The 12,775-nt window shown below is 43.7% G+C and overlaps 1 protein-coding gene across 1 annotated transcript in view; it reads left to right on the forward strand.

Annotated features, from left to right (window-relative positions):
• Window positions 1–12,775, forward strand: part of si:dkeyp-69b9.3 (myocardin-related transcription factor A) — a 42,392-nt gene that overhangs the window by 13,343 nt on the left and 16,274 nt on the right. Inside the window, exons 2-4 of the mRNA XM_051919815.1 lie at window positions 9,682–9,841; window positions 10,536–10,592; window positions 10,766–10,821. Coding sequence (XP_051775775.1) covers window positions 9,787–9,841; window positions 10,536–10,592; window positions 10,766–10,821 — 168 coding nt within the window. The 5' untranslated portion in view covers window positions 9,682–9,786. The remainder of the gene's footprint in view (window positions 1–9,681; window positions 9,842–10,535; window positions 10,593–10,765; window positions 10,822–12,775) is intronic.

Here is a 12,775-nt window from a genome sequence, read left to right on the forward strand (position 1 = left end):
AGTTTAAGTAGCTCCTGGGCTGGGATGTCTGGCATCATACTGGAAGTGATTAATGTCCATCCTGGGACCCTTCCTCTGGTCTATGGGGAAGAGAGAAGAGGCAGTTAGCAATTATTTTCGCCCCTGCCCTGTGGTCAACTTTCTTACCTTAATAGAGTCGCTTAGGCGTTCCCTAAGTGTTCACGTGTAATTATTTGTTAATCCTATTAGGCAATTGCTCACTGAAAGACACTCTATAAACCAAAACTGTAATGTTTGCTCGTTCATTTCCCACCGATGACTCCATGTGATCATGAGTGATTCAGTTCACGTGTCAGAGCAGACATTGTAGGAGTGTTAAACTGGTTGTACGTATTGTAGTTGTAAAGCACGTAGGGCTTGTGTTCACTCAAAGGTGCTTAATACACTTAAATTGTTGTGCCGATTCACCACTGCAAGGACTTGCTTTTGATTTCTGGCTCCTGTGCGGAGACTTTGCACGTACTTCTTCTGTCCAAATCAGTTTTACCTGGGGTCACAGGGTTCTCTCTAAATTCAACTGAGGTGTGTTTTTAGCTAAATTGTGTCAGTAAATTGGGCTGATGTGAATGAGTGTAGGTGTTTTTGCACGGTGGACTGATGTTCCTTGAGCATTTGTTCCAGTAGGAAGCTTTAAAATAACAGGGAGTTGGAAACCTGGCCAAATGACAGTGTAGGCCCAACATCCATTAATCCAATCCTCTGTCCATTTCACAAGGTACTTATTCCAAATTGAGGATTGTAGGAAACGACCTTAAAATCCAGCACAGGGGTCTCCAACACGTCGCTCGCAACCCCTTTCCAAGTAGATCACCAAAGGGTTAATAAATCCTACATAAATTTGAAAACTGGATTAGTCAAATTAGGGGTGGGCGATCTTTCCAAAAAAATCATATCACGATCCACAATCTGAATTGCAATCTCTCTATTTTCAATGTGGTGTACACTTAAGAGAATATCCGGACTCAAACTCGTCAAGACCTAAGTAACACTTTATTTTAAACTAGCCGTGTGTGCCCAACTACGTTGCGCGTGTTAAAGTTGTCTGTGAAGGGCTCCCTGTTTAAACGTGGCTGCCAGTCATGAACTGGGCCCTTCGTCGCACAGCATTATGATTTTTTATAGGGGAAACAAAATTACAAAACAAAACCCTTGGACATTGATTCGATAGGAACGGCCTACTCGGAATCACTGTCCGAATAGTAATTACGTGGTGGTGGAGGAGCATTTCTGCTTCTCTCCGTTCACAGTCCGTCTCGTTTTCACAACGCTGTCGTTTCCTCTCACGATCTCTTCTCAACCTTTCTCCAATCTCGCAGGTTGCTTTGTGGCAATCCAAAGAGTAAGGAAGAACCAATGCTTCTTTCTTGAACTCCAAACGCCGACTGATGGAAAATCACAGAAGTGTGTCGGACTTATATACTCTGACTGCCGACTCCAAGAAGTGGGTGAACATTCGATTTGGACGAAGTGCTGCCAACGACGGTGGATAGAAACACAAAAAACCACAGCCTTGACAACGAAACAGGTGTCGACGCCAGATCTAAACACAAAGAGTGGTATCGACAATGTTTGTAAAGAAAAGTAACAACCAAGGTGTTGTGCATTAACCAGTACAAACAGCACGTAGTCTCCTTTAGTTCAATCCTCTTTAATCACCACACTCCAACCTCATCCAACGATCCTCCCCCTCACTTCCTCTCCTCCATCACTACTGCCCTCTACTGAACACAGCAGGAACACCACACAAGGCAGTGTCAGGGGAACATGAATTCGCGGACAAACAAAGATCAAGATCCAAATGAAGATTATATATAAAGATATCAAACCAAGTTGAATTCAGTTGTTCTCTCGTTTGCTAGTTCAATAGTGTGAGAGACACAAGAAAATGCATACAGACATACAAAATGCACTTGCAGGTGAACTAAATATTTTTTGTGACGTTTTAATGCAAAATGTGAGTTGTGGACACCAACTAATCACCATTAATAACTTCCAGTATGATGTCGGACATCCCAGCCCAGGAGCTACTTAACACACTGTATCAGTATGCTGCTGCTGGAGAATGTGAATTTCCCCTTGGGATTAATAAAGTATCTATCTATCTATCTATCTATCTATCTATCTATCTATCTATCTATCTATCTATCTATCTATCTATCTATCTATCTATCTATCTATCTATCTATCTATCTATCTATTGTGGTGTGTGGCCGGTTAAATATTCCAGCCCTCACCCCCAGGCCGCCAGATGGAGCTCTCCCAACAGCGTGGACGTTCCCCGAATTCCAGCAGGGCCTCATGGACTTTGTAGTTTATATGCACAGCCCTGCTGGATACCTTGGGGACCACCAGGAGTCGCTGTGGGGAGACTGCCGGACTCTTACTTGCCCTATAACCTGGAGGTGCGTCATGATCATGTGACAAGAGGAAACGACGTGCTTCCGGGTTGAAGAAAGGAGCTTTTTATCCGACCCGGAAGTGTTTATGATCACATGGACAGAAGGGAGAAACACTTCCGGGTCAGGGGGTATAAAGGACTCATGGGTAAGCCCAGACATTGAGCTGAGCTGGGAGGAAGGGTGGCAAAGTGTCTGGGAGTGTGGAGGATTGATTAGAGTATTGTTTTTGTTGATTTATGAGTATTGTGGAGTGGAGGGTGCTTTGTGCACAGTATAATTATTTAATAAATAATAATTGGACTTTTACCTGGTGTCTGGAGTTGAGTCAGAGGGTTCAAGAGGACGGCAAGGGCCTCAATCTATCTATCTATCTATCTATCTATCTATCTATCTATCTATCTATCTATCTATCTATCTATCTATCTATCTATCTATCTATCTATCTATCTAAGATTTTGTAAATGTTCAGGCAAAACAAGCGTATTCAGTTTGTTTGGGTTGAAATAAGCGATGAGAATAAACGTTAGAAGAAATTAGGAGCTCTCGGCCATTTTTGTTTTGTTAAAGTAGCTCTCAGGGAAAAAAAGGTTGGAGACCCCTGATCTAGCACGTAACTGGCAGTCAAATATCCATCCATCCATCCATCCATCGATTATCTCTGCCTACCATGTTTAATTCAGACAGGCCCAGAGCCTAGCCCAGCAGCAACCGGCTTAAAGTAAAAACCAACCCTGACATACAAAACAAAATGGTGCTCTCCATGTAATAAAAGCTGAACTGGAGGATTTAGGAGGAAAAGGAGTGGGGCTTCTGGGACATGATCGTTAGACCTCAAAGTCAGAATATTGGATGGGAGGCCGAATGGGCATTTTGTGTTGGGTTCAAATACAGTCTGACTAATGTGAATGTTTAAATGGCCGTGAGAGCTGAAAAACACGTAACTGACGAACCCTTAGGTGTCTACTGAGGTGGGTATACCCACTGGATCAGTTTCATCTTAAGTACACAACGTGCTGTTTTAGAGGCACATTCATTATGTTATCACACAACAGATATTTGAGGAGATATTCTTCATTGAAGGAGTATATAGTGAGTTTCTCAGTGACACTGTACAAAGGAGCTAAGAAAAAGATTACCAAATTACTCAGATAGAGAAGCAAGGGCACCACAAAGGGACCAAGACCATTCCTAACTAAAAGATTACCTACCAAGATCAAACGAAGAACACAAATCCTTCTAAGATTAAGAGTGTCCATGGTTTTGGGCCACACGAGAAGGGGGGTGGACTCCAGAGTTTTTTCCATAACTTCCTTCCTTCCTTCCTTCCTGGTCCAGGAGATTGGTAGCTAACCAGGTAGACACTTGGAGGTTATGCCCCCTGAAATTACCCTCTTACAGGGCCATCTTAACAGCATTATAGACCTCCAGGCAAAGCAGTGCACTGAAGCCCCTACCTACACAACCACTCAGCAAGTCATAACATACATAGATTAGCATGGGGCCCCTAATGTCGTGGGGCCCCTGGGCAACTGCCCAGCATGCCCATGCGTTAAGACGGCCCTGCCCTGTTATGCTCTTATCGACTGTTGTCCACCACTAGACTCTCACAGTTGTGTAAACTGACGTATTCTGAACCAAGTTTAGACAATCTCACAGTTTTAGAGCACCGTCTTAGCCTCTCATTTTCATCAGCCAATTAGTTATCAATATCCATATCAAGGTCCTTGTTGCCCTTTGACCCTCATTATGACCCTTGAAGCAGTCACTGCTCCAGTCACACTCATGTCCAGCAGGGATTTCCAGGCATCAAAGGCTGCCAAGCCACATGCCCTCTCTGGTCTGTAGATTTTGTCTACTATTGATGCCTGCTGCTCAGTTTCTTAGACTTTTCATGCATTATCACAGCGCCACCTACTGGCACCGTTCAGGATCCTATATGCTAATGCGCCAGACCACAATATGTGAAAATGATGAAAATGGCTTGCATGTTTTCTATGGTCTGACCAAACAAGACATGCCATCAGGATTCCTGTCCAGGATCAAGCCAGTGGGTGGATGGAGGACCGTCTTTAAAATCTTTCTAACAGCTGGTTACAGCATGGCTGCTTCGCCGGCAGACTCTTCTTCCTTCCATTCTTTCTTGCATTATGAGTTGAAACATTGCTAGCCATTTACACTCCTCCTTTGAGTGACGGCCATGTCCGGTGGCGTTTCTCACCATCAGCCATCCACTTGCATTTCTCATTTCTGAATTTTGTAACTGACATGCCCCTCTATCTGCTCTGTGAATCATTTCCGTGGTTGTTTTAGTATTTGGTTTACAAACTGATGCTGTTATCAGGTCACCCCTGTTTATAGCAACGCAGAAGTAAAATCCCCATTGAGCAACATTGCCCACTTGAAGCCTGTAGAAATTTAACATCTTAGACCCCCTAATGCATGCAATTGATTAGGCCAGGGGTGGGCAATGTCGGCCCTGGCTACAGATTTTTGTTCCCACCCAGTTTCTTAATAAGAAGTCAGTTATTGCTGATGAAAGACTTATTGCGTAAGTGACATCTTGATGCTTCATTTTGATGGTCTCGCTTGTTAAGGTTCCTCATCCTTAATTGCTTATTTCAATCTTAAACCGCTGCATTTAGTGCTTTAATGGCTCCTTATTAAGGACAAAGCAAGTTCTCCATCTAGCTTGTGTCCATTTATATCTGTGTGTGTTCATCGTTTGATTTAATAAAACACTTAATAGAAAAATTATCCGTTTTCGGCATCAGATCATTTGGTTGATATCCTTGGAAAGGAAAAATTCTACAATATGAGAACCTAACTAACACCGTGCAGACTAACAAGCCATAAAATTAGATAAGGTCTGAGATTGGCAAGGATTGGTTTCTAATTAAGCAATTGGGTTGGAATGAAAACCCGTAGTCATTGCGGCTCTCCAGGTATCTCTACATACTCATTTTAAGACTGCAGGAAATATAACACACCTGAAGCACACAGAACAGGACTATGGCCTCCTAATGGTCCTTGAGAACATTACACCCTTGAACCTGTAAAACTGTGCATTTAGTGTTCGGGTCCAATTAGCTTGCATACTGATGGCCTTATCCATATATATAGTTAGACATTTTGTAGGCCAGTTAGAATACAGCACCACTGGTCCACTAATACACTTCCAGGGGGTAGAATCCTCTGTGCTTTCACAGATTAGACCCTAACTACACACAGCACAACTATGACCCTCTAATAGATAGATAGATAGATAGATAGATAGATAGATAGATAGATAGATAGATAGATAGATAGATAGATAGATAGATAGATAGATAGATAGATAGATAGATAGATAGATACTTTATTAATCCCAGTGGGAAATTCACATTCTTCAGCAGCAGCATACTGATACAATAAATAATATTAAATTAAAGAATGATAATAATGGCCTCAGGAATTAAATCCCCAATACATTTAAAGGATTAGGGTGTCCTGTGCATCTTCACTTCAGACCCAAACTGAGACTAGTGCTTCCTAGAGTATAATAAACATTTTACATACTGTGAGTCAAGACTAGCATTCCTTGCGATCCATCGTGAACATTAGCAAAGGCACAGTGTTTTGGTATGCTTCAAGTTCTAGGCCTCACATATAAATGCTAATCCCCCCTAGAGGCGCCTGAGAATATTACATCTTTAAGTGCTCACTAGACTTAAGGGAATCTCCTTATCTGTGGGGCGAAAGCTAATCTTTTTTGGTAGATGTCCCATTTCTCTTTCTTCAAATGAAGCTCTTTATATCACTTCATTTGTTGCAGCACAGAGTTGTGATGTGTTGCATGTTGGTCAGATATGTAAGTAAGACTTTTTCCTGTACTCTGTACACATGGCAATACTGCCACTACTACCCGTGTGCTTCGTGCATTTGATACTCCTGCTCCCCAGAGGTAGCTGGGAACTTTACACTCTGGAATGTCTAAATCATTTAAACAGTAAGCATCCGATGTGCTTTCCACTGTATGCTCTAGGTACAGTATGTTTGATGAGACTAAGACCCCTTTACAGCCTCTAGAAATAGAGCAGGTTTGATTCTTTAATCCACTTAAAGCACCAAAACCCATTGCATTACCCCACTTCATACCATGACTACATATAATGAAGCTACTGCCCCCTATTGTTCCCTGAGAAGGTTGCACCTTTGAACTCAGAGCTAAGGTCCACTTTGCATCTACAGTGCAGGTCCTAGCTACATGTGAAAGTGCATTCTAATGACCACCAACAACATTACATCCTCGAGCACGAGTGCTAAGAATGCCCTGTGCTTCTACAGTTCAGATCCACATTGAGACTATCACCCCCTAGAGAGATCTGGGAACACCACACTAATAAATCCTTGACTTATATAAAGAGCTGGACCTCACCTTTCCTCCACAGTACCAACACTTCCTACACGTAATGGAACTAATGACTCCTTTTGACTCCCAGGAACACAACAATTTAAACCCTTGACACGTTTTAAAAACTAAGACCCACTGTGTTTGTCTTTGCTTTCGACTTCCTCTTTTTCAGTTTTAATGTTCCTCCGTTCTCCACTGGCCATAGTTCATCAGTTAATTAAAAAGTGTTAGTTTCTGTTTCTATTATTTATTTTCTGTGTGTTTTAACATATCTGTATTGTTATATCTGCTCATTCTGTGTTTAGTAATTAGTATCATCTATTCACTGCCCAGTGCAGGCTGGGTGGTCTCGTGACCTTGGAACCCCTGCAGATTTTTTTTTTTGTTTTTGTTTTTTCTGTCCTCTTGGCCATTGGACCTTACTTTACTTTTTGTTACTTAGTGTTGTCTAATCTTATTTTTATATTTTTTCTTTTTTATTTCTTCATCTTGTGTAGCACTTTGCGCTACATCTCTCTATTACAAAAGAAAATCTTGAGACGAGATGAGACTATTGCCAAGAGATTTTTTTCAAGTCCCGCCCTCCTCTCAAACATTTAAGGTTATCGGCCCATGCCCGCGGTCCTCTCACCTCTCATTCGTTTGTATGCTTTAGTCCCGCCCTCCTCTCAGATTAATGGCCCACACCCGCAGTCCTCTCATTTATGTGAATACTTTAGTCCCGCCCTCCTTTCAGATTAACGGCCCATGGTCCTCTCACCTCTCATTCATGTGAATGCTTTAGTCCCGCCCTCCTCTCAGATTAACGGCCCATGGTCCTCTCACCTCTCATTCGTGTGAATGCTTTAGTCCCGCCCTGCTCTCATATTAACAGCCAACGCCCGCAGTCCTCTCACCTCTCATTCCTGTGAATGCTTTAGTCCCGCCCTCCTCTCAGATTAATGGCCCACGCAAACGGTCCTCTCATTTGTGTAAATGCTTTAGTCCCGCCCTCCTCTCACATTAATGGCTCACGCCCACAGTTCTCTCACCTCTCATTCATGTGAATGCTTTAGTCCCGCCCTCCTCTCAGATTAACAGCCCATGGTCCTCTCACCTCTCATTCGTGTGAATGCTTTAGTACCGCCCTCCTCTCAGATTAACAGCCCATGGTCCTCTCACCTCTCATTCGTGTGAATGCTTTAGTCCCGCCCTCCTCTCAGATTAATGGCCCACGCCCACAGTCCTCTCATTCATGTGAATACTTTAGTCCCGCCCTCCTCTCACATTAATGGCTCACGCCCGCAGTCCTCTCACCTCTCATTCCTGTGAATGCTTTAGTCCCGTCCTTCTCTCAGATTAATGGCCCACGCCCACGGTCCTCTCATTTGTGTGAATGCTTTAGTCCCGCCCTCCTCTCACATTAATGGCTCACGCCCACAGTCCTCTCACCTCTCATTGGTGTGAATGCTTTCGTCAGACACAGTTCCTGCGCTCTCAGCTCTTATACATTTTAACGTTTTCCTCACTTTAAGTTCCCAATAAAAGAAGACTTATTATGTCCAAATCTTATTGAAGAATGTCTTCCCGAAGCGTTATCAACAGAAGAAATGAGTACACGGGCAATCCTAGCACCGTGAAACGTTGAAGGCAAACAAATGAACGCGAAAATTGTCTATCAGTTAAACGGCAAATTGGTTAAATACATATCAATAGACTCTGCTGCAGAAAGAAGGATATACTGTATCATAATGTTATTGCATAATTTATGTATGAGTGATGGGCTACGCAATAGGACAAGATTAGTTGTATTCAAAATTGGTCAAACAGAGCCGCAAAGTGGCTAGTGTGTAGCGCCCACCCAGGGATTGGTGAACGAAGGGCAGAGCCCCCTAGTAATTTGTATGAAAACATGCAATAGAAATAAATGTTGTTATACATGTATTTTAAATGAGAATTTGTTCACAGCGCTCAGTGTCTTCACTCATTGAAGAGTGCTGTCCTGTATTGTATTTTCTCAGTACAGACGCTAGCTACACATGATGAGACTACAGCCCCCTAGTGTCTTTCCACTCAGGCATGATATCGGGGGCCACACCTGGCCTAAGATGTAATTTCGATTTACTTCATTAGATAGGACAACTCACGACCTGCACATTGTTCAACTTGGCATTGACTGTTATGTTAATGTTTGTTATAATAACAATCAGTAGGGCGGCACGGTGGCGCAGTGGTAGCACTGCTGCCTCGCAGTTAGGAGACCTTCCCGGGTTCGCTTCCCGGGTCCTTCCTGCATGGAGTTTGCATGTTCTCCCCGTGTCTGCGTGGGTTTCCTCCGGGCAGGTTAGGTGGATTGGCAATTCTAAATTGGCCCTAGTGTGTGCTTGGTGTGTGGGTGTGTTTGTGTGTGTCCTGCGGTGGGTTGGCGCCCTGCCCGGGATTGGTTCCCTGCCTTGTGCCCTGTGTTGGCTGGGATTGGCTCCAGCAGACCCCCGTGACCCTGTGTTCAGATTCAGCGGGTTGGAAAATGGATGGATGGATGGAAAATCATTTTGTTGGGCGTGCTTTCTGAGGTAATGTGTAGCAGAGATACCAGCAGCAATTGGGTAAAGGAAGGAAGTCACCCATGATATTTTTCAACTTGGCATTGTCTGCTGTGTTCCTCTACAAGTGCTGACAATAGTAAAACTGACATCCCATGAGTAATGCTGCCGAACAGTTTCTCTTCATGGTCTGGTCGTCTCTGACTATGGCACCCTCATGTTGAGGTATGTATGTGGGAAGGATTGATCTTGAGGGCCAGCCATTAACAAATCACAAATATCTAAATCTTATTTCATATTCTGTTACTATTTTCATTACTATTTTTTTTTTCTTTTTTTGTTACTGCAGCCACCTCCATTTCAGGCGAGAAAAGAGAGAGCGATTGACCCATTGCTGCCAGGCACGCCATCTCTTCTGCAGGATCATCCACAAAGTGAGAGCCTCACCAGCACCATGACGCTCCTGGCCTCTGAGAGATCCATCCTCATCCGGAACAAGTTCCGTTCGGGTGAGTGTGTGGGTGGCTTCCTGTCTGGTCAGGTGTAGTCTTGTCTGGCCTGTATGAGGCCCACTGTCTTATTGCTGCCACTGATTAAATAAATGCCATCCCTGAATCCCTCCAAGTGCCCATTGTTTTTAATCTTTAGTTAATACTGGGATTCTGTGATGGAGTTGGGCTATCATTCATTTGATTGCAGTGTAATAAAAATCTACGTTTTTTTGCCCGTTGGTCAGGGGGCAAATTTCAATTAAAGCTGGTAGGTTCTCTTCTTCCCCTTCTGCCACTTGCACATTTCTAGACTCTAAGCTGAGCCACATTGTCCTTTATATAGACATTTATATTGAGACAATCTTAAGACACTGTGATTATATAGTGCCTTGCAGCTGCATGGTACAGTTTGACAGTCAAGGCAGGACGAGTGCATTGCTGGCTCACTTTACTTTCTCACCAGCTGCGACCCAAGCAGTCAGGAATGAGTGATGGGACTAGCATGGGGGGGGGGTGGGGGGTGGGATTCGAGACAGCTGAAAGGGGGAGGGATGGACAGAAATAGAGAGTGAGAACGCAGCAGTCAGCACACATGGGGCATGCTGGCAATTCCTCACCCTTAGATTAACCCTTTCCTCCCAGTGGCCGTCTGTCTGACCATCCATGTGCCTCATGTTTGCCTGACCTTGCACCTCCAACTGTCTGTTTTCAGTCCTACAGCTCCGGATGCAGCACCGCCAACAGCAGGGCGAGCCGGTAACCGACCCAGGTGAGTGTGCAAGTGTCCCCTCACACCCCCCTTCTCTCACTTTCTTACTCTCTTTTACCCTCTCTTTCTTTCTCTTAATCTTCTTCCCCATCCTCTTCTTCTTCCTCTTCTTCTTCTTCTTCTTCTCCTTTTCTCTCTCTCTTAGCTTCTCTTTTCTTCTTCGCTCTTCCCAGCCCTGATGAAAACAAACTCGGGCTTCACTGGCGAGCGAGATGGAGAGAAAGGCCGGGTGAGTAGCTGAAGATTGGCATGAAGTGGGTAGTAGAAGAAGAAAACTTTGCTTGTAAACTAGAAGAAATTAATATAGAGTGATTATACCATGTGCAAGGCACTATAGAGGAACCACACGACAGGCACATTGTCAAGAGCCTCAAATGAATACAAATTCAGATTTATTTGATATAGTGCCATTTGCTGAAGGCAGCATCACATCACTGTTAACAAAATCATCACACTCACGAGGATATGCCCAGGTCCACAAAGCAGTGACATCAGAGAAATATACCCATCTACATGAGCGCACGTGCACACACACACACATACACACACACACACACGCGCACACACAGTCACAATGCTAATACTGCAGTAAACACTATACACTCTTACGGATGTTGACTATATGAGTGAGGCACGCCGACTCAGACGGAGAATAGGAGACGATTACCCACAATCCCACAAACCCACAAAGAGAAGAACCATCAGCTCAGTTGTGATCATATGACGCTCAGCAGACAAACTACTCGTACTGCAAGACCTCGCTCGTTTATCAAGTCAAAATTTATTACAAATTTTTGCTCGTGTTGCAAAACACTCGTAAACCAAGTTACTAGCAAACCGAGGTTCCACTGTATTTTGTCTTTTATTTTCCCTTTCTTCATCCTGTAGAGGACTTTGAGCGACATCATTTGTATGAAAATGTGCTATAGCGATAAATGTTGTTGTTGTTATTAATAATAACAATAACATTTTATTTATACAAGGCGCCTTTCTGAGAACTCAAGGACACTGAACAAACAATAAATAAATACATAAAAAGACACATTATGGGTGGCGCAGTGGGTAGCGCTGCTGCCTCGCAGTTAGGGGACCTGGGTTCGCTTCCCGGGTCCTCCCTGTATGGAGTTTGCATGTTCTCCCTGTGTCTGCGTGGGTTTCCTCCCACAGTCCAAAGACATGCAGGTCAGGTGGATTGGCGATCCTAAATTGTCTCTAGTGTGTTGGGTGTGTGTGTGTGTGTCCTGCGGTGGGTTGGCACCCTGCCCGAGATTGGTTCCTGCCTTGTGCCCTGTGTTGGCTGGGATTGGCTCCCGTGACCCTGTGTTTGGATTCAGCGGGTTGGAAAATGGCTGGATGGATATTGTTATTACCACCCGTTGTTCCAAAATGGATTTATAATTGTAAATGAATGAGACAACTATTAAAGATTCAGTTAATTAATAAAAATCACACATTTATTCTGTCATATAAATGGCAATGTCTTTTTAGTTATCGATTGATCAAGTAATAAGTCACTTCTTCAAGTCATTTAATAATAATTTCATAATTCTTTCATGTAGATAAATTAACAAATACCCATTATGCCGAAAAGAAAGTGCGAGTTCACAGACCACTTGAAGAACAAATCTCCTCGTTTTCGAAACAGACTCAGTTAAAGGGGGCTAATGATCCCAAGATTCAGTTCCAGTAGCAGGCAGTTCGCTTCCCGGGTCCTCCCTGCGTGGAGTTTGCATGTTCTCCCCGTGTCTGCATGGGTTTCCTCCAACAGTCCAAAGACGTGCTGGTTAGGTGGATTGGCGATTCTAAATTGGCCATGGTGTGTGTTTGTGTGTGTCCTGCGGTGGGTTGGCACCCTGCCCGGGATTGATTCCTGCCTTGTGCCCTGTGTTGGCTGGAATTGACTCCAGCAGACCCCCGTGACCCTGTAGTTAGGATATAGCGGGTTGGATAATGAATGGATGGACACATTATAAACAACTTAAAACATCAGAAGATATAAAAATTAAAACCAAACAAAGCCACTGTAATCATAAAGAAAAAGCCATTTTAAACAGATGCGTTTTAAGTTTACATTTGAAGGATGAAAATGATTTGATATTTTTTAAGCTCAGTAGGTAGTGAGTTCCAGAATAGCTGAGTGCTCCGTTCCCCATGATGGTTGGACGGGCGAGAGGGACGGTCAG

The sequence above is a fragment of the Erpetoichthys calabaricus genome, chromosome 16 (genome assembly GCF_900747795.2).
Source record: "Erpetoichthys calabaricus chromosome 16, fErpCal1.3, whole genome shotgun sequence".
Taxonomy (NCBI): domain Eukaryota; kingdom Metazoa; phylum Chordata; class Cladistia; order Polypteriformes; family Polypteridae; genus Erpetoichthys; species Erpetoichthys calabaricus.